General features: G+C 40.8%; 1 protein-coding gene across 1 annotated transcript; it reads left to right on the top strand.

The window, feature by feature from the left end:
* The first annotated feature begins 838 nt into the window (after positions 1–838).
* stox1 (storkhead box 1) lies at positions 839–24,123 on the top strand. Its single transcript, XM_007566205.2, has 4 exons — positions 839–1,368; positions 18,054–18,206; positions 19,763–22,400; positions 23,602–24,123. The coding sequence occupies exons 1-4, from the start codon at positions 1,044–1,046 to the stop codon at positions 23,753–23,755; spliced, it is 3,270 nt and encodes a 1,089-aa protein (XP_007566267.1). The 5' UTR covers positions 839–1,043; the 3' UTR covers positions 23,756–24,123.
* The last annotated feature ends 77 nt before the right edge of the window (positions 24,124–24,200 follow it).

Consider the following 24,200-nt stretch of genomic DNA (forward strand, 5'->3'; position numbering starts at 1 on the left):
GTGCGCTTCAGGCTCTGTCCCTGTTTCAGCATCAAAAAAAAAAAAAGAAAAAAAGCTGGGCCTAATGGGGTTAGGAGCACGGGAGGGTATGGTTCTGATTTTAGCACCAAATGTGCTCCCTGTGGCTGAAGCAGCATTTTCTGCAGCAAAGTTCTTGTTGTGAAACGCTATAAGTCAAGTTTCTGTCACATCTGTCCTTAGGAATACATTTTTCCTCGTGAGGCCGCCATCCATGTCTTAAATTAACCAGTGTGGAATTATTTATGTCTGACAAAGACAAAATAAGTAATGAGGAGAGAGACACATAAATCTAATAAATCCATGAATTTAGATGAGTCAAATTAACTTTGCCTTTTGGGATTTGAAGACCACACTCACACGGTCTGTGTTAGTCTCAGTTTTCATGATTACAGAAACATTTTTCTTAGACTTGTAGACAAATTCTGGGCTCCTTTCCTAATCATTTGAACTGTAAATCAGAGCTGTATTTATCCATTCAAATTATTAGAATGCATAATTGTGAGTATTGCTGACACGCTGCCTAGCAGATGTAGCTCAGCTCTGATACTTGTTAATCTGTTAAAACAAGGTCTGTTTCTTCTTTAAAGCGTTTTTTGTTATTTCAAACTCTTTTAAAGTAGTTGAAGCGGAACTCCACCTGACAGCAGACACACACCTGTGAGGAGTCGGTGGGAGGTCCACCTGTGTGTGTGTGTGTGTGTGTGTGTGTGTGTGTCCCAGCAGCGGCAGCAGCATTAACGGGCTGATGAACCTTCCTTCCTCCTCCTCCTCCTCCTCCTCCTCCTCCTTCTCCTCCTCCTCTTCCTCCCTGCCACCGTCACTCGTTCCCCTGGAAGCCGACACAAACCTTTCCGCTCCCCGTCTGCTGCGCTGGCTGCAGGGTTCACAGCCCCCAGAGAGGAATGCATGGCAAAATCCACTGTCCACCGCGAGTTTTCTATTGGAAACTCGTCTTTTAACGAGAGCGTTTCGATTTAGACCATGACCGCTCCCGTCCTGAGCTAAGTAAAGGTCATTCAGACATGTCCCACCAGCAGCGGCTCGTCCAGCTCTCCGGAGCTTCGCTCGCCGTGGTCTTCGGCCCGGACGAGGAGAGTTCGCGCGCCGTCGAGGGGAAACCCAGCGCTCCGAGTGGCCAGGAGATCTTTGCCGATTTCAAAGCCCAAAACTCGCGCAGTTTCTGGAATAAGAGACTCGTGAAGGCCATGGCGGAGGTGTACTTTCAGGGATGGATGGAAAACTTGGTGCTTTTCATTCAAGGGAACGCAAACAACTTGGAGGTGCTGAGGGAAGCGTGGATGCGCAGGGCTCTGAGGTCACCAAAGGGATTCATTATTAAAGCTGTTGGTACGTAACTAGTGATATAATTTTTTTCTTTACCATATCGATACGCCTTACATTTTTAGTCCACACAGTTGCTGCAATCAAAAGAAGTATAATAAAGCATGAAAATAAGGTGTCTTCAATACGTCGTGTCTAACTCCCATTAGGATTTGTTTATAACAATGGGGGGAAAAAAGTGTGTGAAACTATAAACAGAGACTAACACATAAGTGTCAGATGGAGCACAGTTATTTCCTCTGGAGTTTTATTGGACCAGCCATAAAGTTCAATTAAGCTTAATGACAAAAGGCTTAGTTAATAAAATGTGGAGATAATAAAGCCTGTCTACATGATGGTATGCATTCAAGGGCTGGTGAGACATTATCACAGTCTGATAACTTTGTGTAAATGTACCACGGTTTAATGGTATCACTGTGTAAACAATGTTTGTTTTTTTAAAACAGAAAATATAACAAAAATAAATTGATTTATAGAAGAAAAACAAAAGATATAAGAACAGATATGATACACTGTAGATCTCCCCACACTATAACGACTTAAAACAACTTTTGTTGAAGTTTTTCTTCGTCCTTGTGATCTTTGTCTGTTGTGTTTTTGGTGCCATCTTCATAGTGAGGTTATGATTGTCCCTGCCAACGTGGACAGTCCCTCTGGACACAAAAACCTGGGTGGCATGTGGACGTCCTGGCTACCAGTGACAAATATTTTGTCACATCGGTTCTGCGGTTGAAAGGACACTGGAGCAGACTGGGAGGTCTGAATTAGGGTTAAAGGAGAGATATGCTGGTCATAAGCTCAGCTTCAGTTTCAGACCGCCTTATTAGGAGTTAAGGGGATCGCTCCTTGAGTTCCCCAAGCATGATTGGTTTTTGTGACCCTTTTATGTGAGCAAAAGCACAGTAGGCTTGTCTTAGTGTGCAGAAACAAGTGGGGGACGGGCGCCACAGCCAGAAAAAAACTTCCATCACTCCTGATTAAAAGGACTTTAGATCAATCCTCATTAATTACACACGTGTACATTTTAAAATCTCAGTAGATGAAACCTACGTAACAAATTTTTGCTAAAAATGTTATTTTTGTGAAACAACTTTTAGTTTTGCACATTTTTAAGCTTTCATATTTTGCACCAGAAAATGTCTGTAGCATTAGCTTGCAGATATGAGTGATATGGCTTCCCACCCAGGTCAGTGTTTTTGTCACTGGGGGACAAGCAGTTGTAGTCACAACTGGTTTTCTTGTTGCCGCTTTGTTTAGTCAAGGATCCATCCTGTGTTGCGCTTTGAATTTAAAGTAGCAGTGGTCAAACCTGCATTAAATTATTACATTTAACAGACAATCTTCAAAACACTGTGGGGGCACATAGAAGAAGTCTGAAGAATCTTCACAGGCCAGCGTATTCTTGATTTACTGTTACCAAAGCTTAGTGTAATCATTCGTAATTGCCCCCATTTTCTGGCTACGCTTTAAGGCAGAATGTAGCTGAGATGAAACAATGGCGTAGGCATGGAAACCCTTTATTCAGCCTCCTATAGCCTGAGCTCATAGGTTGGTAATGTGGGGAGCACACACTGCAGGAGAAAATCACGACCTTCTGTGGGTCTTTGACCTAATTATTCCAAAGAGATACACATGGTATATTTTCTCACTTTAAAACTGGAGTTTGAGTTTCCACTCAAAAAAGTGGACCTGTAAGATTCAGATTTTGTGATTCAGAACTGCTAGATCTTGGACAGTCCCAGCAACACTTGCATTATTAAAGGTTTTGATGTTTGTACCATCTACTTGCTGACTCTGTGTCAGCCCGGCAGCTCTGCCAAGACTGAGCGGTGCACAGACAAGTCAATGGAGGAATGCAAAGACCACACAGAGGGAGAACATGGGAGGGCGTGAAGCGGGAGAGGAGGGGGTGTGGCAGAGGCTGACACGCCATCCTGGTGTGAGACAGTTTGTGACCCTAAACTTTGATTTAGCTCACAAACAAACAGCGTACAGGCCAAAGGTGAAACTGAGTTAGCCATCATGGACACAGAGATGTATTGGATGCAAGACAGCCATCAAAATAGCAAGTAATTTGTATTCTAAATTCACAAAAACAAATTTGTGCAAACGTTTCATCTATAGTTTTGAGATACTGATCAGAATTTTTGTGACCGATTTTCAATCTGCGTTTTGTCAATTTTTTAAACTTCCATCAAACTGTGTGAGAGAAGTAGCAATGCAACATTTTAAAACGAAAGCTAAATAACTACAAGCTGACATTAGTAATTAGCAATTGTATTACCATTTGTATTCCCCAGAAAAAGTATTATCTTGACTCAAAGATTTCTAAAAGGAATAATTTCCAAATTTTGTTAATTTCCCTTTTACAAATTAAAAGGACAAGGTACAGCATCTTTGCTGTACCCTTCCTGTTATCTGTCAAAGTCTTTGTTCCTCTCTCTCAGCTTGTATGAGCTGCAGACACACGTTGATATGTCATAGAAAAGACGACTTCTTTTAAATGGCTTCTTACACCTCTGTGCTTTTTCTTTTTCACATCCATGTTAATAATTCACTAGAAACTAAAATAGACTTCTTTGAGTTTTTAGTTATCCTGATGGTGCTTGACTGTAATCAGAAGGAGATTGGCTTTTGAGGTTCCTGCAAATTAATCAATGATCTGGATTAAGTAGAAAATCGTCTGATTCGGCTCACTAGGTGATTCCTCAGTACATTCCAGCCTATAGCTCCATTGTAACAAATTCTTTGCAGCAGTTTGTATGGAAACCAGCTCTGGCCGGCTGTCAGAGCCTTGTTTATGACCTTCTCATTGGGAGCTGGTCAGCAGTGAATCACCACGCAACTGGCTGCTGACTGCGGCTGCTTATCCTGCTACCAGGATTAATACCCTCTCCGTTTCACAGCTGGCCAGGGACTGTGGAAGTTTGACTCCTAGATTGATATCAGGTAGGGAATTTAAAGGCCTTGACATTGTCCCGATATAAAAATGTCAGCCTGCAAAACAGAAATGTTATGAGTTATAGGCTACAGTGAATTCTCAAACAGCCCTATTTCCTTTCCCAGGACGGAGCAAGGTTGGGACGTGCTTTTACTGCCCCGCCAAGTTAAGTGGCTTTTTCAGGCGACGTGAAGCTGAAGCAAGCCAGATGCGGCTGGGGCTTGTTGGCATAACCGACGAGACCCCCAATCAATGAAAAAAGGAAAAACCAACAACAACATAACCGCTTGATTCTTGGATAATTTCTTGCTGGTCTGATAATCAGAGTTACCAGCCTGAGTCTGCACAGATTGTTGCTCCATCGTCCATGATTGGGAGAAGTGAAGGCAGGGTGGAGAGGGGTGCTGGTTGTTGTTGGTGGTAGTGGTGAGGTAAGCAGGCAGGAGAAGGAGTTAGCATGATCAGGCTGGCTTGTTATCATTGTGGGAATGGGCCCCAGTGTTACTGGGAATGACCGCTCTGCTTCAAATCGGGTCTGTTGGATGTTTCTCAAGTCTTCTTTGTTGGCCTGTCTCTTCATCCATCCTACAAAATTATGTCAGCAATGACCAGCGTGACAGTTCAGACAGCTCTAACTGTACCGTGGATAATAAGCAGCAGCTTTAAAGTGATCCTGGTTAGATGACATATTTATTATTGTAAACACCTGGGATGCATAAAGGAAGCACAAAGAGTGAGAGGACAAATGGAAGACAGTTTTTGTGGGACTTATTTCAATAAATGTTTCTGATTAACTTTTATGTCAGCAAAATTGTTTGATCTTTATTAAATCCAGCAAATGTTATGTTTTTTTCCCCCTTTTATTTATAACATAAAAAGACTAAAGCAGAGGATTTTTGTCTAGCTAAACAAACACGGAGGAAATGTGACGGTTCGTCAAGAGCTAAAGGAGCTGCCATCTGTGAAAACTTGGGTGCTGGATTTCAAACTTAACTAGATTTATTTAAAGAATTGAAGAATGATACCTTAGGCCTAAGTTCTGTGAGAGCAAGTTTTTCAGGGTTAGGAGAGATACCTGGTCTTTCTTAGCAATTCTCTTCATTAACCCAAACGAACAAAGATCACAAATGCAAATGTTTCAAATTAGCATCTCTGCAGGGCGCTTGGATTTAACCCTGAGATGTTCCACATTCAGGGCCTGCTGAGATGGTTCAGACACTTGATTAGCAAGTGTCTCTTGAGAGGTTTACTTGGCACGGCCTTCTGGGTGGAGAACCCAGGGGGCAAAACACAGGACTCTGCACAGATTATATGTCCCAGCCGGCCTTAAAGTGACTGCTAATTCCCCTCCAAATACCTAGGAGGGCCTGGAGTCCTGCATTGTTTTATTGGTAAACAGGTCTGTTGCCAAAAAACTCATTCATTGATAAATCTGAAATTAAAGGAGTGTCACTTTTATTACATTTTAAACCCACAGTAGTTAAGCTCCGACTGCAGGCTGGCTGTCTGAACAGAAACACACTGCTAATCATGTAGGAAATATTAGCTTGTTACATTTTTGTTACTCTGTAATTAGTAAAAAGACACAATGATGTGTCTTTTTACATCACTGTGTAAGAAGACACATTACAGTTACTCTGTAATTAGTAAAAAGACACAATGATGTACTTTATTCTGCATGAAAAGTGGAAAAATTACAACACTTACTGGGTTTTTATTCTGATTTGTCATGGGATGTCTGTAACCCCATCAAGTAGTAGAGTGTGTAGACATTAGATATTTTCTGCTTTGTATCAGATTAAATCATAGCAATAAATGTTGCATGTAACTTTTTTATAACTGTAACTTGAAAATTTGTGTGTTTTACTTACATTAGGAATAATTGTTGCATATCGGGTTAAAAAAAAGGCACTTATATATTATAAACATTTTGACAAATACAGTGACAATGTGAAAGTGTATTGTCAGTACCTTGCATTTTGCTTTTTGTGTATTTATTGTGTCACCAGAGCACATTGTCAATATGACTCCTACTGATATATTTTGTTCCATATTTATTCCACCATCCTCACCCCCCATGCAACTCAGTTTACCTCCAATTGAGACAAACTGGCATGTTCTAGTTTGGCATGGAAACCAAGGACACACAGTGTCATGTACGGATGCCCAGAGACCTAAGGACAAGTTAGAGAAACTGAATATGTGATGTTTTTGGGGTGTGGGAGGAAACGAGAGTATCTGGAGAGAACCCAAGCATGTACATGGAGAACATGCAGAAAGGGATTTGAACATGATCCTGTTGCTGCAAGGCAGCCGTGCGTACAGCCGTGCCACTGTGCAGCCATTTGGAGATAATGAAAGAACATGTCTTCAAAACCATTATATAGTTTGGTAATGATCCTTGTTGGCGCAGTTTGAAGGCAGGATGTCTTTACCAGCTAAATGCTTTTCTCCACTGTGTAAAACACTTAATGAATACTTTACCTAAATTTTTTGAATTGAAAATAGTTTGTGCATTCACACTGGAAACAATATACCGACTCTCCTTTTGAAGCTTAAGGCTCCATAGTGACGTTTACTGGTTTAATTATTTACAGTCCTACCATTGTCTTAGTGACAGGAGGAGCATGTATCCATGCCGTGAACCAGGGTAGGAAGTTTCCTGTGTCCTTCTTATAATCATTCTCTTTAATTGACTCTTTTTCTTGCCACAAATCAATTCTCACTTTTGCCATTGAAAGCACTGCTTGGCATGCCGCACAAACCTCCTCAGCTGTGACTCTTACAGACTAGAGCATGGCTCTGCTCTCCTTTTTAAGCCTGGTTTCCTTTTCAAACAGTATGTTTCGTTTACCTCACCATGCCATGAAGCAGTGAAACATTCCTGAAATGCTTCATTTAGGCTTTAGGTCATTTACTTTGCTCATACCGCAGCAGGCCTCGTTGCTGCTCTGTTCTTTTGACTTGAAAGCGCAGTTTTAACGCAGGGGGTGTTGCCTTTCATGAGGATGTTTGGTCAAAGTCTCAGAGCGCTCCACTAATGGTCATAACTCTTCCAGATGTCAGCTTATTAACCATGACACCCCTTGCTGAGCTCTGCTGGCTCTAAATGGCCCACCCTGTCCTAACTGAGCAGCAGGGGTCAAAGGGTGCAACCTTGCTGGTAACAAGCCACCCTGAGGTCATTTGGCTTCAGAGGGCTTTTCTCAGAGAGCAAATGGAGAAACACGCATCGATATGGTACCCAGGTGTTCTTTGCTTATTGGGCACTCCTGCATCTCCAATTGAAACCTCCCTGAACAGCACCATGGTTGCCACTTTAATGGCCACAATAAAAAAACATAACCATACTGCTGACTGTTGTGTCAAATCTGTTTAGTCGAGAAGTAAGTGTTTAGATGGGGATCAGTCTTCTGTTGTTGGTTCATTAGATGCTGAGACTTATTGTTTAGTAATTGTCTGATGTTATGTTTTCAGAAAGATCTGACAATATTTGTGACTCAAAAATAGCAATTCAAGAAGTAAAACTTTGGAGGTTTTATCATAAATGATAAAACAGAAGGTGTTTCTGATTTACATTGAAGTTCTAATTTGTACTTTCTAAGCTTGTTGGTATAAACTCTTAAGCAAATAGCACTGTGACATTTTACCTTCCAGTGGCTGTTCTTGCACGAATCCCCTTCTTTTTTGTGTCCCACACATAATTTGAAAAATACCAAAAGATTTTCTTTTTTTTTATTGTGCAAATTGATGCCTAATAGACTCGGAGATCTCTGCTTCTGAAGCAGTCTCTTTGGTGTTTGCACACAACACATTTTTATCGGTCGAGTTGCTAAAAAATCGCTGGCTCTCCACAACAATTAGCGAATCTCGCACTGTGTCGACTTACATAACCCATGCGTGATACCATGCTGGTTCCAACTCCTGAAACAAATTAAATTCTGCACTTTTTTTCCCCCAGCAGCTCACACAGACCGGTGTTCTGTTTTTGAGCCAGAATATCAGCCAACCTAATTTATTGGCTGGTCGATATGTTGGTTTACCTCTAATCCCGTCTGCAGGTTCTTAGGTTTCTCGTAAGGAGACTTATCTTTAAATTCTCCTGTTGCTGCTGTCAAACTACGTTGCATTGGAACATGTACTACTTGTTTCTGTGATTAGTAGAATGCTGTGTTTTTGTGGTTAAACAGAAAAGGGAAAAAGGCTTGGAAGAATTATGCCAAATTGTGTGTGTGGACCACTTGTCGGACATTAAAAAGCAATGCATCACATGGCAGGTAATGCTCTGAGAACTAAGATAATAAACACAGGGATCAGCTGCAGCGTGAGCCCAGTTAAACAGCAGGAAATGGGTTTCATCTGCAACCAATGAATGTTATCAGTCCTGATTAATAGTTGGTGAAACCAACTTTTATTGTGCGTGTCTTTGTTTTAGTGGTGAGGTGTCGTCGGAGAAATGCCGACAACCTGCAAACAGGGTATCCCAGGTTTAGCTTCAGGCTGCACTTTTATTACATTTTCTTCCTCTGCTCTCCTCTTCTCCATTTCCTGTCTTTATTTTCCAGGATTTTCTGGGAATGCAGAGCCTATGGGATGATACAGTTAATCTATGAAAAAGACTCAAAACAATGCAAATCAGTAAAGTAGCACAGCATTCTTGAATGAATCATATGAACTCTGAATGACAACACACACACACACTATTACACTCTATTTGAATAAAGGCTGTTTTAGACTCAGAGTTAATGAACAAGATGTAGAGAACCATAGCTTGAGAATTTGGCTGGAGTTACATTTTAGTCTCAAAAACAAAGACTTTAGTGTCATTAATACTCTCAATTGTATATTTTATTGTCCTCAGTTATGCACCAAATCACATGTAGCTAATCTGATATTTAGTTGAACTCAAAACAAAGTATATATATATATAAGACTGATGTGTTTCTAGATGAAATAATGACAGTTCTTAGCTTTGATGTTTTTCTTTAACAGGAAAAAAACTCTGATTTTATTAGTATTTGACCTGCTGAGCACTAGTCCCAATAAGAAACTGCTAAATACAGATCCCTGCATGATTGATCAGAGCAGTTGTTTCCAAACTTTTTCTGGGCCCCCCCTATGGATTACAAATGGCTGTCTGGTTGTTGTGTGAGCTGCGGGGGGAGGGGGGATGGGAGGGAGGTCTTTTTTGGGGGCAAAATGAATGTATGTAGTTGAACATAGACAACATCAGTAGCCTACAGGCTACTTGTTAAACTTAAGGTGCTGTATTGATATTAGCTAGTCATCCTTTAGCTAACATTACCTGCATCCAACAGCTTTACTCAACTCAGTTGGTTAGTTTGGGGGAAAAACTGTGAAAAGTTCTTTGCGTTTTGCTGGTTTGCTGTCGTGATTCTAACACATCTGCGTAGCTCTGCACAGCAGCAACAGGTCTCCTTCACTGCCGCACAGGTGTAAACCAGAGTGAGTGTCGTAGCGCTCATGCTGTGTTTAAAAGTGGCTCGGAAAAACACGTTACGATTTTTATCAGCAGTAAAAATGACAGAGGACACAGATATGGGAAGTGTGAAAGCCCCTACTGTATCAAATTGACAGAGGAATAACAGAAAGTTGGCCATTCTAAGGTAAAAACCCAGCGCATACAGCATTCATGTTTTATTATTTTTTTCATCCAGACGGCTTCCCGCCCTCCCCCCTCCCTGCAATGGCACAGCGCCCACCCTAGGGGGCGTGCCCCACAGTTTGGGAACCTCTGGATTAGAGCATCTTGACTATAACAATATTTATTGCTGCAATAGAGTTTTTACATCTACGTTAAAGATGGTTTGCTTCGCTCTAAATGCATTCTCCAACTTACGTCTGCGGATTTCATATCAGATTTTACTAGAAAACTAAAAGGTCTAGCCTTAAACCTATTCTATCTGGGTGTGGGTGAATGAGAAACAGATTGCTATGAATACCAACTGTGGGCCTATACAGACTCCGGATTAATTTCTGGCTCCATAAAAGTCGAAGGGAACCAGATATGGGGTGGGGTCTATGAAATCTGAAGAGGACCGAAGTAAAAACGATGGGGTAATGTTGGGTTTTTAATGTGTCTCCTGGCGTTGGGATGTTTTGATATTAAGTTACAAACTAGTAAATCAGGACTTCGCGTTCTTTGTAACAACATGCAGTTGTTACCAGTCTCTGCTGCAGAGCCGATTAATCGAAAAAGTCTTTGAATACTAACTCAAATACAGCACAATTTGGCTTTCCGTTACTTTGTGTGCATCATGTGTTGAAAACAATATTTAATGAGGTTTCAGCTCCAGGGGTTGTTCTAGTTACTCTGTGGTGACAAACTATGTGAGCTGAGATGTTTGAATGGATCAGTCTCAGAGGTTTCTGTGTCTTCTTGCCAGCACAGATGAACATTAAAATGCAGCATTTTGTCAAATAAGGATTTCAGGCACCCATGCAGCCCCTCTGCTGCTGTTCCTTTTCCCTCTTTGTCTTTGTGCTGCGTTTGGCAGGTCGCTGCCATACTAAAGGTTTCCATGGTGACATGAAACAACACAAAACTGACCTGTGTTTTTTTTCACCGACTTTACCTTTTAGCTAATGAATCTTTTTGTATTTTATGTTTTTTTTTTATTCTGCTGTTGCTAACGTTCATTCCTTTAGCATAAATATTTGTAAGCAAAGATTAATCAGGACTCTTCCCCCTTTCCTAGCACCTCTCTTAATGTTTAAACATATTAACTCTCCTCTCAGATGCTGAACCATCAATAGAGATGATTAAATATTTACCTAGTGACCACGATTTGGTCTGAAATACTAATTTTATCGCTGGAAGTCAATCAATACAGCTGTAAAGTGATCAGTTACTCTTCCTTTTACTGCTTATCGATGAGTCACTAACAGTAGAGTTATTTTGTTAATTATTTAGCTCGTTCCATAGTCGATATTTGTGCTACTGGTGCTTTCAGGAAGGAAGGGCAGGAAATAACTTGTGTTGGTCTGCTTCTTGAGACATTTGGCGTCTTGTAGCTTTCTGAAGGGATCTTTTCACTAAGTTTATTGGGTCATTTAACTGCAACGCCCACATCTGTGTGTTGTTCTGCGAGTGAAAGACACAAGCTCGTAAAGAGCTTCAAAAAAACTCATGATACCCCCTCCACACAAACACATATCAAATGGGAGGTGGGTGTAATGCAGGAAAAATCACTGAAAACAAAGTGGGAAGTGGTTGTGGGAGGTTTTAGGGACATAAATTACAGCTAGCATCTACTCTCATTACACTAAATCTCACCGTATGAATGTTTGACATTGTCCCGATGGAGACTTACCTCAAATCTTGCATGTACAATCTGCAGATACACTCAAGCATGGCGCTCACAAGGTCTCAGTCAATGGGAGTCAGGGAGGGGCTTAGCCGTTGATCGGGTTGAACGTCGTGCTGTGTGTTCATGATCAGGGAGAGAGAAGATTATGTCGTTGACTAAGTGGAATCCAGAAGATTAGACGATAGCGGGGTAAGATAAGAGGGTATGTGTTTGAGAGCATAAGCCTTCCCAGATGCCTTGGAGAGAGAAAAACAAAGCAGATATTTCAGCTAGGTTTCACCTGCAACAGCAAAGAGGGGAGGAATTAAGAGTTTCTTTTCGTACCTTCCCCGAGAGCAAGCAGCGTAATTCAATATTTCCTAGTACCGCTGCGATCCATTTAAGCGTTTAGATGGGAGAACAGTCAAAAATGTTGGATTTTTTTTGTAGTAAACAAATGAAAGGAAGTAGCAATGAAGAAAGACTCTCCGGTGTGGTACACTGCACTCATGTCAAAATGAAACCAGAACTTGAGTTCGTATTTTTGAGTTTCAAACTGCTCAGTGATCAGGTCAATCAGTGTGCGAATCACCTGATTCTGCTCACAAGCCAGATTCTCAGTGCATAAACAAAACCAAAGTATAAACATTGATATAAGCTGATTGCTGTTTTTATGAAACGTTTAGTCCTCGTGTGTCAAGAAGAAACGCATTAAAATATATATATGTCCTAGTTAGGATTTTGGGTTGTTTTTTTGTCCTGGTAATGATCATAACCATTTAAGATTTGACGACGACTGATACCGAGTCCAGGGTTACCAAGTGAACAACTAATGGAGCTTGTAAATAATTATCTTTTATCCCAAGTGGGGTTTTTGCAGAGCATGCTGCGTCAACGTGGGTATAAAAAAGCTAGCATAATGTTCCAAATGCATATCACTGAAAACATGCAGAGCTTCATTGTTTCTTTCTAAAGACATAAACTCAAGTGTTGCTCCTGCCATAAATATTTTAAGTGGTTTGGTTTGCTGAACAGCTAAGCTAATCTTTGCATGTTTTTTTCTGAGAACTATTCAGGAACCTTTATTGTAATTTGACAGAAAAAGGGTTGAGAGAGAAGGGGAAGACATGCAGCAAATGTTAAGACACCCATCAAGGACTAAAAACAGTTTGACCAAGTCTTTAGTCCTGTGCCCCATGTTAGCTTGTTTACTCTTCTGGAGTAAAATATAATAATTGATACGTGTTGAATGTGCTACTTGGCTGCAGTGTGAGTTGAATTTGCGACAGGGGTTAAATTATAAAGCTCATTAACTCTGTCCAGAATGTTTTTTGCACACATAAAGGAATAAAACTTTTGTTACAAGTCCTTAAACTCATTTTAAGGCTTCACATGAAAGAGTTTAGCATTTTGTCACCTTCCTAAAATAATGACCTAAGTCTTTTTCTTTTTCTTTTTGCCAAAAGTTTAGGCAAAAAAAAAAAATCACCTCTTTCTTTCTAAAATATGTTTAGGCAAAGAAAACAAACACTTTTGGCAAAGAAATGACATAGACCATTATTTTAGGAAGGTGATGATATGCACTATTGTAGTGGCGGCATTAGAGACGTAAATTCCAAAAAAGGCATTTCATTACATTTCCTAAGAAACTAGTTACTATAAAATAAAATCTCATATACACAACAAAAATACCTCTTTCAGGTTTCATAGTTATTAGATGATCATATAAGGGAACTTGAAGTGCAGTGTATTTAATGGGGATTTGGATAGCTAACCCTCAGAGTTACTCGTGCATCTCGTTTAAAAGCCCAAAACAATTACATTAACACCACTTGATGAAAAGTCATGGATCACCCAAAAGACTCTCCTCAATAAGTTTTATTCAAGATTTATTGATATGTTTGAGTGGGAAAACAAAGTTGGTGTCGAGATGCCAACACCATGACTAATAAGAACAATATATTTCAAATTAATGTGCAGCGTATTAAATTTTATGGGGCTTTTGCTAGACTGTATGACACAATAAATCCAAGCGAGCCTGTTACTGGCTTTGTTAAAGCCTGGGAATGATCTTTAAACTGAAGATGTAGTCATGCATTTGTTCTCAAAACATAAACGGCATCAAGACGGCAGAGAAATGACATATTAGCCTGAAGCTTCATCTTTTAGCTGTTTCGTGTGTTTCTGATGTGCTTTTCCGAATGCGTGTTTGTGGGCAAATGAAGCGTGTTTCTTTTATCCGTATACAGCATCTATACTTCAGCGGATTGTGATTTAGAATGGACTTACCTAAAATGTGAAGCATTTAGATTATGTCTGGAAAGTTTTCACCTTTTCTATCTTCAGTCTGGATAATCTGGAGCTCCACAGCTAACAGAGGCCCTGCATATTGTTTGCTGTGTTTTTCTCTTCCTTTTTTCTTTTTTTCAGGGGACTAAATTTAATGTAATCACACTTGAAATAGGATTCATGTGGCTCTGGGGCCTGCTAACCAACACAGCCATGTGAATACATGTGGCATTGATCAGTTTCATCAGCCAAAGACATTTCAGTGGGGAAGAGGAGAGAAGGTCTTTGTCAATCATCTCTGTAACATGAACAGTCAGTTCGAAATTCTTCTTCATGTTCCCTAGACAGCAGATTAGTTTGACTTGGGGAGAAATGTGCTGTTGTCTATGCTGAAGTTTGTTTATCAGGACAGTTTCACACCAAATAAGTACTGAGGTACATTTAGCAGTGACGAGGGAGCCGATGGTAAAGTTGAGGAGGTTATCTAATTTTGATTAAAAGAAAAAAAAAAGTCTGCATTTACCTCTTTCTTTACTTCAACTAGACATATATTGAAACATTTCTGAATGCTTATCCTTCTGTGTTAATTTGGTCAAAGTGTTTAGGCACCACTGTTCAATGATCCATCACTTCCTGTTTCAGTAAGTTATAAATCTGAGGTGACGTAGAGATCCATTTCTGTTAGCCACTCTACAAGATATGAAAAACAAGAAAACTTTCAATTCAAATGAGGCTCATAAATATGTTTTTAAAAGTCTTTAGGATTATTTCTCAGTAATAAAGAAGACGTTTACCTAAAGCCTCATGCCCCATAGGCATCAGGGTGATGCATTCTGGCCAATGAACTAAGTGTTGTATCTTCTGTCTAGAAGCTTTTCTTCACATCTTTGCTGTGTTTCCTGCCTGGTTTTGGTCAAACTGCAGATGGGAAATGTTTTGGCATTCTGAAAACAGAAGTTATATTTAAGCAGCTCCCCCATGAAGGCCAGATTTGACTGTCTGACTGTGAATAGACTCCCCCACCTGTGCAGTAAATCTCTGCAGCTCCTCTAGAGTAACTGTGGTAAAGCTGATTTCTCTCTAACAATAATCCAAAACCTTTCAAGAGCAACTGTATTCACAGAGATCTCTATAAAGATCAATTCCGAATTGTATTTTTATGTATAAGAGTAAAAAGGGGCTGAATACTAATTAATGCCCTTCTATAATATGTGGTTTCCATTAAACATGTTGAGTGCAGACCATTGGTGCCTCTTTGAGGGGCTCCACTGAAATTATGCCGCCTCGCTTCAACACAAGTCCCATCCTGTTTTGACTCTGGAGCCGCCGTTCCTCCCCTCCCATTGTGGATCAGGACTGTGTTGCCATGGCACTCAGCTGGGTATTCATGCCGGCTATGACAAAGGGTGTAATGTTGGATTCCCAGTCTTGGATTACAGCAACACAGAGGTCCGTTCCCCCTGGAGAGAAGGCGGTTACAGCAGTGACCCTCCCTGGCGGTCACGCCTGCTAATGTTGGATTCAGTAAACTCTAATCCTCCACTGTCCCGTTTTTTCTGTTACACACCACCTTTTTCCCTAGGAATAAAAATATTTATTTAATGTAGGTCATGATTGCAGGTATCTGAAAATATATTATCCTTGGATCTAGGTTTGTTTTCAACCTACTGGAATTAATGCTGCTGTAAAAGAGCACTAGGTAAATTTTTTCCCAGGCATAAAGACGTTTTCTTTCTGTCATATCTCAGTTGAATCTGTGACTCTTGAGAGTGGTAAAACATTGGTGCTTTATGTGCACAGCCTGCCAGACATTCCTATAGGAAGTTAATAACAATGAGGAGCTAAGTCAGCAGCTTTAATTCATTGCTGAGTGCAGCTGCTATAAAGATATCTCTGCTGAGGTTTAGGCAGCTTAATGCCTTGTCTCAGCTGAGGGAGCGCAGATGTTTTCTTTCCCCCCTTTTCTTTTCTTTTACAATCCCTCAGGATCAATTTTATAAAGACGTAACCTTATCTGTAAGCCTTGTGAGCTTTAAGAGAGCTCGCTGCACTGATATTTTCTTATACCGACTTAGTGTTTAATATTTCTTATCTAGGTTTTTAATTTAAATCCATTTCGGTGAGCATCAAAGGATTGATTTTGATGCCATTTTGACACATTCATCAAAAAGTCAAGTAATCATATAATTCCATGCATGTTAAATGTAATTATTCTGACCTTGCAAAACGATCTATACCCTTTGAACTTTTCTGATTTTTATCATTTAAGAATTGCAGGCTTCAGTGTATTTTATTGATATTTAATGCAACAGACTAGTTAGACTTTTAGCTGTGACCTGTCGGTACCAGTGTCCTGTGTCTGTGTGTGTATTCAGTCACGCTTCACCAGGACACACATTTGATTAGTTGTATATTTTCCCTGCCTTGTCTGTAAGTGGCTCAAGTGTGAGGGCTGTAAATGTTTAGTTTGCTTCAAGTGTGAGCTTGGGAATGTTTCTGGTGAGCGGCCCTGGGGCGGAGGGGAGAATTGCTCGCTGTCACACAGACACTACACATGTTTAAGTTTTATCCCAAATCCACATAGTTTATGCAGAAATTTTCCTCCCGAGCCCAACCACCCAAAACCTAAAAACACACAAGGAAACTCGTGGAAAAACAAAAACAAGTTGGAGGTCCATCTGGTTATGCGGTGGGATTCAAATATCTGTGTGGTGTAGCTGATTAACTAAAACCAATTTCCCACTCTTGTGGGTTAGGTTACGCATATAACCCTCGAGAAACGTATTTGAGGTAACTCAGTGCCTTTGCTAATCATTCACCAGCAGCACAATATGGCTTGCTTTGGTGCTCCCCCTGCTTTCTTGTTAGAATATCAATGATTTTGATGATAGTGACCTTCCAACAAGACGCACACAGTAACTAGTTCAACAAGGCAGCACGAGGCAAACCAAATATAGCTGTTTCTTTCTATGTTATCACTGAGAAAATAGTAATTCATTATCTGAGCTCAGGTCACAGAGGAAACCCAGATATCACTCTTCCCAGTAGCACTCTCTTGTTCATTGAGAGTGAGGAGGGAAACATGGTTCTTCCATTGAGTTGTGTGTCTGTCTCCTAGTGGGGCATGCCCCAAAACCACCCAGAAACACCTCCAAAGTAGAACACCACCTGGGATGGTTCATACTTTCCTTTTCAGTCTCAAACAACCAAAAATGAAATTGTTTTTCCAAATTTTTCTAATGTTTTTGCTTCTGCAGCCATGGAAACAGCCCAACATGTCTGTTGGTTTAGGACTCCTCAGAGGAAAACCAATACCTGGAGCCACCAACCTGTCTTCTGGTAGTCCTCACAACAGCACCGATGAACTTTAGACCACAACTCCTGGAAGCTTCATTGGAGACCCATTTAGATTCAGTTTCTCTAAAACTGAGCAAGTAAGGAATTTTCTCAGATCTCCAAATCAGGGTCATCTCCTAATTTACACCCCTCATCTGGGGAGCTTTTCATGCTAGGGATCCAACATGCTTTCAGGTGGTGATCAGTCGACAGCTTGGCCCCTTCTTCATCTAACGTAACCACTACATTGATTTAATTGGGGGGGGGTTTTCTTGTGGGAAAACTGTAAACCTTTGTTTTGGTTATGCAAAGTTTCTAAAACGACTAGATTAAAAGCAATGATGCAAGAACTGCTATGCATATATATTTCCAACAAACTTTATGTAAGACGTACATATAAAGACAGATTATCTAGTGTAGCACTTCTATACGTTTTCTTTGTGTTGGTGACATGTTTGTGTAAATGCTGCTCCTGGGGGTGCATGGCTGTGTGATATGGGTGGCAGGATATCTGATCTGCACAGCAGGCGGACTTGTGGCTGTTTCTGTGGGAGTCGGGGAGTTCTGCGGTCCGTCTCTGTATTGCTGGAATTTGAAAAGCAAGTCAGGCACGGTTCATATAACTCACAAATAGACCACCACGGTCATGATTTAGAGGGTGGTTAGGGCAAGAATGTCAACTTCGGTACTTTGAGTTGTTTTCACTGGCAGCAGCGGTTGGAAGGAGACCTTCCCCGACCCAGGTGTGTTTAGATCTCCTGAAGCGGGCCCCACCTGTTTCACCCGCTCCTCAAGATGATGTGTGTTTGTTTCAGGTGACCTCTCCCCAGTGCAGATGTCCCCGGTTCCTCAGTCGCAGTTCATTCCCTTGGCTGAAGTGCTGTGCTCTGTCATCTCCGACATGAACTCTGCCCAGATAATCGTCACCCAGGAGGCGCTTGTCAACTACATGAGCAAAGCCCATCCAGGTAATTCATAAAACATTTTCTCAAATGTCATGTCTAAAAAGTAAACTGTGTGAAAAATGAGAGCGCCCTAAGTTGTTTTTCCCCTAATAGTTTTAGATAGTAAGAAATTTAACAATACTGAGAAATTCACATAAAATAACTATGGATTAAAAGCCAAATGAAAGGCCTGTTGAACTGTTATGGGGTTAGGTGTCCTAACATTTTTGTTCGAAACAAACACATTTTTTGTGGCTTACCTGTAATTACATCAATTTATTTTCTAGAGGTAAATAAAGAAGGATTACACAACTATGTATGAACATGAAATATAAACACGTGAGCATATAATCTAAAATTAGAACATAGTCCTAATTTTTTCACTTTATGTTTTTGAAAAGACACTTTGCTTCAAATATTTCCTAAAATCTAAATCCTTTACTGTCTTAAATGCATTAATAATAGCTTAAAAAAAGACAAAATGAAGATGTTTAGACTAAGAAAATATACTTCTTTTTCCTGTCTTTTAAAGGTAAACATTTTTTTTGTTTTATGTAAGAATGTTATCAATCTTGTAAATACTGCCTGGTTTGAAAAAGGTTTAACTCATTCAGTACATTAACACAAAGTCCTTTTGTGATGTGCAAAAAGTTTTTTTTTTTACATTGTCTTATATGAATAAACAAGACAAAAACTCTAGAAACAATGCATGTTTGTGTTGTAGACTGCCTTCAAAACCTATATTATCTCTTTCAACATTATTGTTACTGTCAGTTGTGTGCAGTCGCTGTTCTCTAGTGCATCCCCAGACATTTAAGAAAATTTCCTGTCAAATTAAAACAGAGAGAATTTACAAAAAGTCTAAGATCGGTTGCAAAAAATATTCATATCCCCTGTAGCGTTTCACATATTGCTATATTACAACCACAAATTTTATTTAGAGTTCATGTGTTAGACTAACTAAAAGTAGTGCATAAATGTGAAGTGGAAGGAAAATAAGGTACGTTTTTACAAACAAAAAGTATAAATTTCATTCAATTTATATTGGACACCATCAAATAAAATCCAGCACAACCAATTGCCTTCAGGAACCACCCAACTAGTAAACAATATGTGTGTAATTTAATCTCAACATAAATGCAGCTGTTCTGTGAATGAGTAAAAAGACGTGGAGCTGTAATTGCAACAAAAAGTGGTTCCGTGAAGTATTAGCTCAGGGTGGCTGAATACATGAGTATGCAAAACTTTTTAGGGTTTTTTTTGTAAGGAATCTAAAAACAATGTATCATTGTTCTTCCTTTTATAAAGTACTACTTTGTGTTTGTTTTTTTACTTTAAACCCAAGTGAATACATTGATGTATGTGTTTGTTAGATGACTAAAGTTCAATGAGCATAAATACTATTGTAAAGACACAATATATAATTTGAAAGTATCAAAACAGTAAAAAAAAATCACTTAAACAACACATACATGTTAATGTACTTTAGTTTGATTGATAGAATCATCTTGTGGCTAGATAAAATGTATCCTCTTAGCCACTCAATGTCTGTCACACTCTTCTGTATTTCTGTGTCTTAGGGATAACCATTCCCACTCAGGACATCCTCTATAACGCACTCGGAACTCTGATCAAGGAGCGCAAGATTTACCACACCGGCGAGGGCTACTTCATTGTCACGCCTCAGACTTATTTCATCACCAACAACATGGTTCGAGAGAAGAACTGGTGGACCTCTGGTTCAACAGATGACCCTCCTCTGACCCCTCCTGTTACTTACCTTTTGAGCAATGAAGTCTGCACTGAGGGCACTCAAACAGTCCCTGTCGCCCACTGCAGGTCATGCAGCTGTTTTAGCCCTCATCAAAATTCCCCCAACACCACTGCCGCCACTGAAACGGCCACCGTCCCTCCCTCCACTGTTCCCGACCAGCATTCTGTGTCTGTGTCCATAAGCGAATGCACGGGAAGAAGCCTAAAGTGGCCCCGCGCGTCAGATCATAAACCCTCAGTGCAGCATCAGTCCACATCCACAGCTGCTGACTGCCAAGCTAGTGAGATCAGCAAAACAACAGCCACTACAAATGCCACAAATCGGAAAGAAAAGGATAAACCTGTGAGGAAGTTCGGTCTCAGCTTGTTCAGGAGGAACGGAGCTAAAAAGGAGAAGCCAAAGAAGGAGTATGCATCATTTTCAGGTCAGTTCCCTCCGGAGGAGTGGCCTGTAAGAGATGAGGAAGACTTGAACAACTTGCCCCGAGACCTGGAGCATGCCATCATCAAACGCATCAACCCTGAACTGACTGTGGACAACCTGACACGGCACACTGTCCTAATGAAGAAACTGGAGGAGAGGAGGGAAAGGGGAGTGGACAAGATTCTGGATCGAGGTCTGGACAGCGAAGACAAGGGAGTCAACAAGGGAATGTCAACCGACATCCTAACTTACTCCAAACACAGGCATCACCACTTGTCTAAAGCCGGTGGAGGGAAAAGATTGTCTCAGAAGCTCTCTCGTAGCAAGAGGAGGGTCCACTCATCTCGAGAAAAGCAAAGGGAAAGGGACAAAGAGAAGATTAAAAGCAAGGCCCCCATATGTTCCGACATTTATCCAGATGAGGAGGATTTGATTCCAACAAGGCTTAGGGGAGAAATCTCTGCTGATGCTGCAGATCAAGTAGAGGAGCCTGGGAATGTTGAGGGAAAGAGTCTCTACAAGAAACGCATTGATAATCCTTTCCAGACTCATCCAATCAAGGATGCTGAGAACATAGCTCCCACCAACAGGGAGCACAGAAGACGAGAGGCCAAAGAAGTCAAACAGGGCAAAACATCTGTGTCTGGTAGAAAGGAACGAACTAGTCACCGCTCCAAGTCATGGGACCCTCATCGGGCAAAACTGATGGCAGCAGAAGGAGAGAATGGCCTGAAATTCCCCTCGTCTGAGGACAGATACGACTGTGACCATGAGGCAGACTTTGTCGCTGAACATCTGCTCCAGCCAGACAAGAAGGTCAACAGAGAGCTTGGTTTGGAATACAGCTCAGCATATCTACATGGCAGCACACTCAGGATCGATGACAAAGTTCGGCGTCAAGAAGAACAAAGCAGCAAGGAGGTTTGGGAGAGAGAGGGCAAAAATGGACATTTTCAAGATGTCCAACAGTACAAAAATGTACCAGACCAAGGCAAAATGAAAGATGACAGTCTCACTAACATCCAGCAACACTCCAATATGACTTGCGTTTCCCCTACCTATCCATACCAGTCTGCAATAAACCCTCCACATAACCCAGATTTGCCATGGCCCAAGCCCTCTTTACAGCGGAAACACTCCCTACGACTTTCCACTCAACAAAGGGACAATATCCCAAAGCCAAAGGATCTCTCTGTGACTATTGAGGATCAGCAGGAGGTTCGATCAGGCAGCAGAACAATTAACAAAGGAGATATTCTGGAACTGACCCCTGACAGTACACCGCTAATAGCAAACAGTGAGGGTTTAATAGAGGATGACTGTAGGCTCTATCGGGCAGCAGATGGACCAGAAGAAGAAGATGCCTGCAGCTCCCTGTGCCTGAACACCGAGGAGATGATTGATGCAGATGATGATTACCGAACTGGTATTGCAAACTATCACCAGCTGGTTTACAATAACCACGAATCTAAAACCCATCAACATTCCTATTACAAAGTTATGTTTCAACAACCGCAAGCTGCTTGCAAACAAGACTCAACAGATAGCACTTTAACAGATCTAATTACTCCCACGAGCCAGAGAGAAGCTTCCCTCATAGCCTCAAGACCAGCAGAGAGCTGCTCGAGACCGCATCATCAAAGAACTAGATCACCGGGGACATTCTGCGAGCAAAGTCCTGCGAGGGCTGTATTGATCCAGGGTGAGAAGGGATGTGGACCTATTCTGGATGGAAACTGTTCGAAGGTATGCGAAGGTGCCGACAGCAGCATCTTTGACTACTGCCAGGCCAGCGAGCTTGAATCAGACTCGGAGACTGTCCGAAAATCAGCCGACGAAGGTGACGGCGAGTCTGCGCACTGGGCTGTGGATGTGCAGGAAGTGCAGCAGGACAGCTTTGATGAGAATAGTGTTCCTCAGACCCACAAAGCCATCCAGAGCGCACCAACTGGGGCCAGAAGAGCCGAGGAAATGGTGGAGAACCAGAGCATCACTGGAGACAGTGGAATAGATTCCCCTCGGTGAGTGCCTGCCTTCTTGTTTTTATGTATGTTTTATTAAAAAGTAATGTAAAAATGATTATGTAATTCCTCACAACACCTTTACCTATTAATATAGTGTGAAAGCCATTGAATTCTAAGGCCAGTACATATTGTGTCATATTATCCACATCCCTTCAACTGTTTTACATTTTGTCTTGTTGCAATCACAAATTTGGAAATGAAAGTATACAAGAATTTTCAAATTGCTTGCAAATAAAAATCAGACATGTGTGACCAGTGGTCCACAACTCACATGGAAGAATTTGTTGACTATAACTTTTGGCTGTGCCCTCTGTAAATCTGGCCTTTATAGGAGAGAAAAAAAATAGTAATTGTTAAAAACGAAGAAGACAGCGTCATGGTTTGACTCAAGCCATGTTGTGGATAGGAAGCATGGACGAAATTGCTCTGGTCAAATGAAACTGAATTTATTTATTTTTTTTGGCCTACATGCAAAATTGTATGTGTGGCAGAAAGTTTCCACTGCACATCAACCTCAATACTCCATAATCATGGTGAAACCATGTTGCTAGGTGGAAGCAACAAGCTGCAAAGATCAATAAGCTGCAATTGCTGCAAAAAGATGGATCTGTACTGACTCAGAGGGCCTGAAAATTTTAATATGTATTACAATAAAAAAATCAAAAGCCAAATATCTTCTTTTAGTTTTACAAATATGAATTACTCTGTGATGGTCTACTCTGTGCCATAAAAGACAGAAGGAAGAGATTGTAACGTGACAAAAATGTGAAAAATTCCAAGAGGGGTGAAAACTTTTGCAAAACATCGTACCCTTCCAGATGTGTGCCCACACACCACGGCCTGCCTTTCTGAAGTGCCTTTGGCCAATACAAATACAGAAATGAAGTTTGTTAACCTTGGGGTTGCATGTCTGTGGTTGGCCTCGCTCCCAAAACGCGCTGTTGTACTTTTAAGGTAAATTGCAATAAAGCTGTGCAAACACCTTGTGGCCAATTATAGCATCCAGTGTTTGAACAGCAGGGAGTCATTGCTGATAATTATGTGTAATTGCTGTGCGGCACTTAAAAACTCATTTTAAAATCGAAGAGGAAGAAAAGAATTTCTTTCCTGACATTGAACTCTCTGTGCACCTGGTCGCCACTGGTCGTGTGCTGAATGATGTCACATTACCAAAGTGGTATTTTTCTGCTCCTTGCAGGACCCGTGTCAGCCTTGCGTCGAGCAACACCGTTATCCTCGAAGGCCTCAAGAGACGGGGCTTCCTGCAGAACCTGGAGAAGCTGCATTCAAAGAGCAGCGCTATCCGACCACAGAGCTCACTGCTACAGCTAACTCCTGTCATGAACGTATAGCAGATCCTTGGTGAAGCAATGCTGATCACTCTTCTCGAAAAGGCTTAAATGATATGCTTGCTGTATGCACATGCTAACAAAAATGGATGGACGAGGATCTGCACTTTGCTGCCTACCTCCCCATATGGACACCTATGACAACACAGGTGTGTGTAAAAATGTACAGTGAACACAATAAATGTAAATAGACTCAGATTCTGCTAAGATATATCCAGATTTACTTGTGTATGTGCTGTTATAGTTTGTATTGTATGCAATATAAATGCAATTTTTTTTCTTCGTCCAATTTGCTCAAATGTGTAGAAAAGCACGTCCTAGTTTTTCAATTTTGCTCGAGTTACAAAATAAAATATATTATATATTCACCAAGATGTCTTTTGTTTCATGATACATGTATGGACTTTATACACAAATTGGTATATATATATATATATATATATATATA

The sequence above is a fragment of the Poecilia formosa genome, unplaced genomic scaffold, assembly GCF_000485575.1.
Source record: "Poecilia formosa unplaced genomic scaffold, Poecilia_formosa-5.1.2 Scaffold188, whole genome shotgun sequence".
Classification (NCBI taxonomy): domain Eukaryota; kingdom Metazoa; phylum Chordata; class Actinopteri; order Cyprinodontiformes; family Poeciliidae; genus Poecilia; species Poecilia formosa.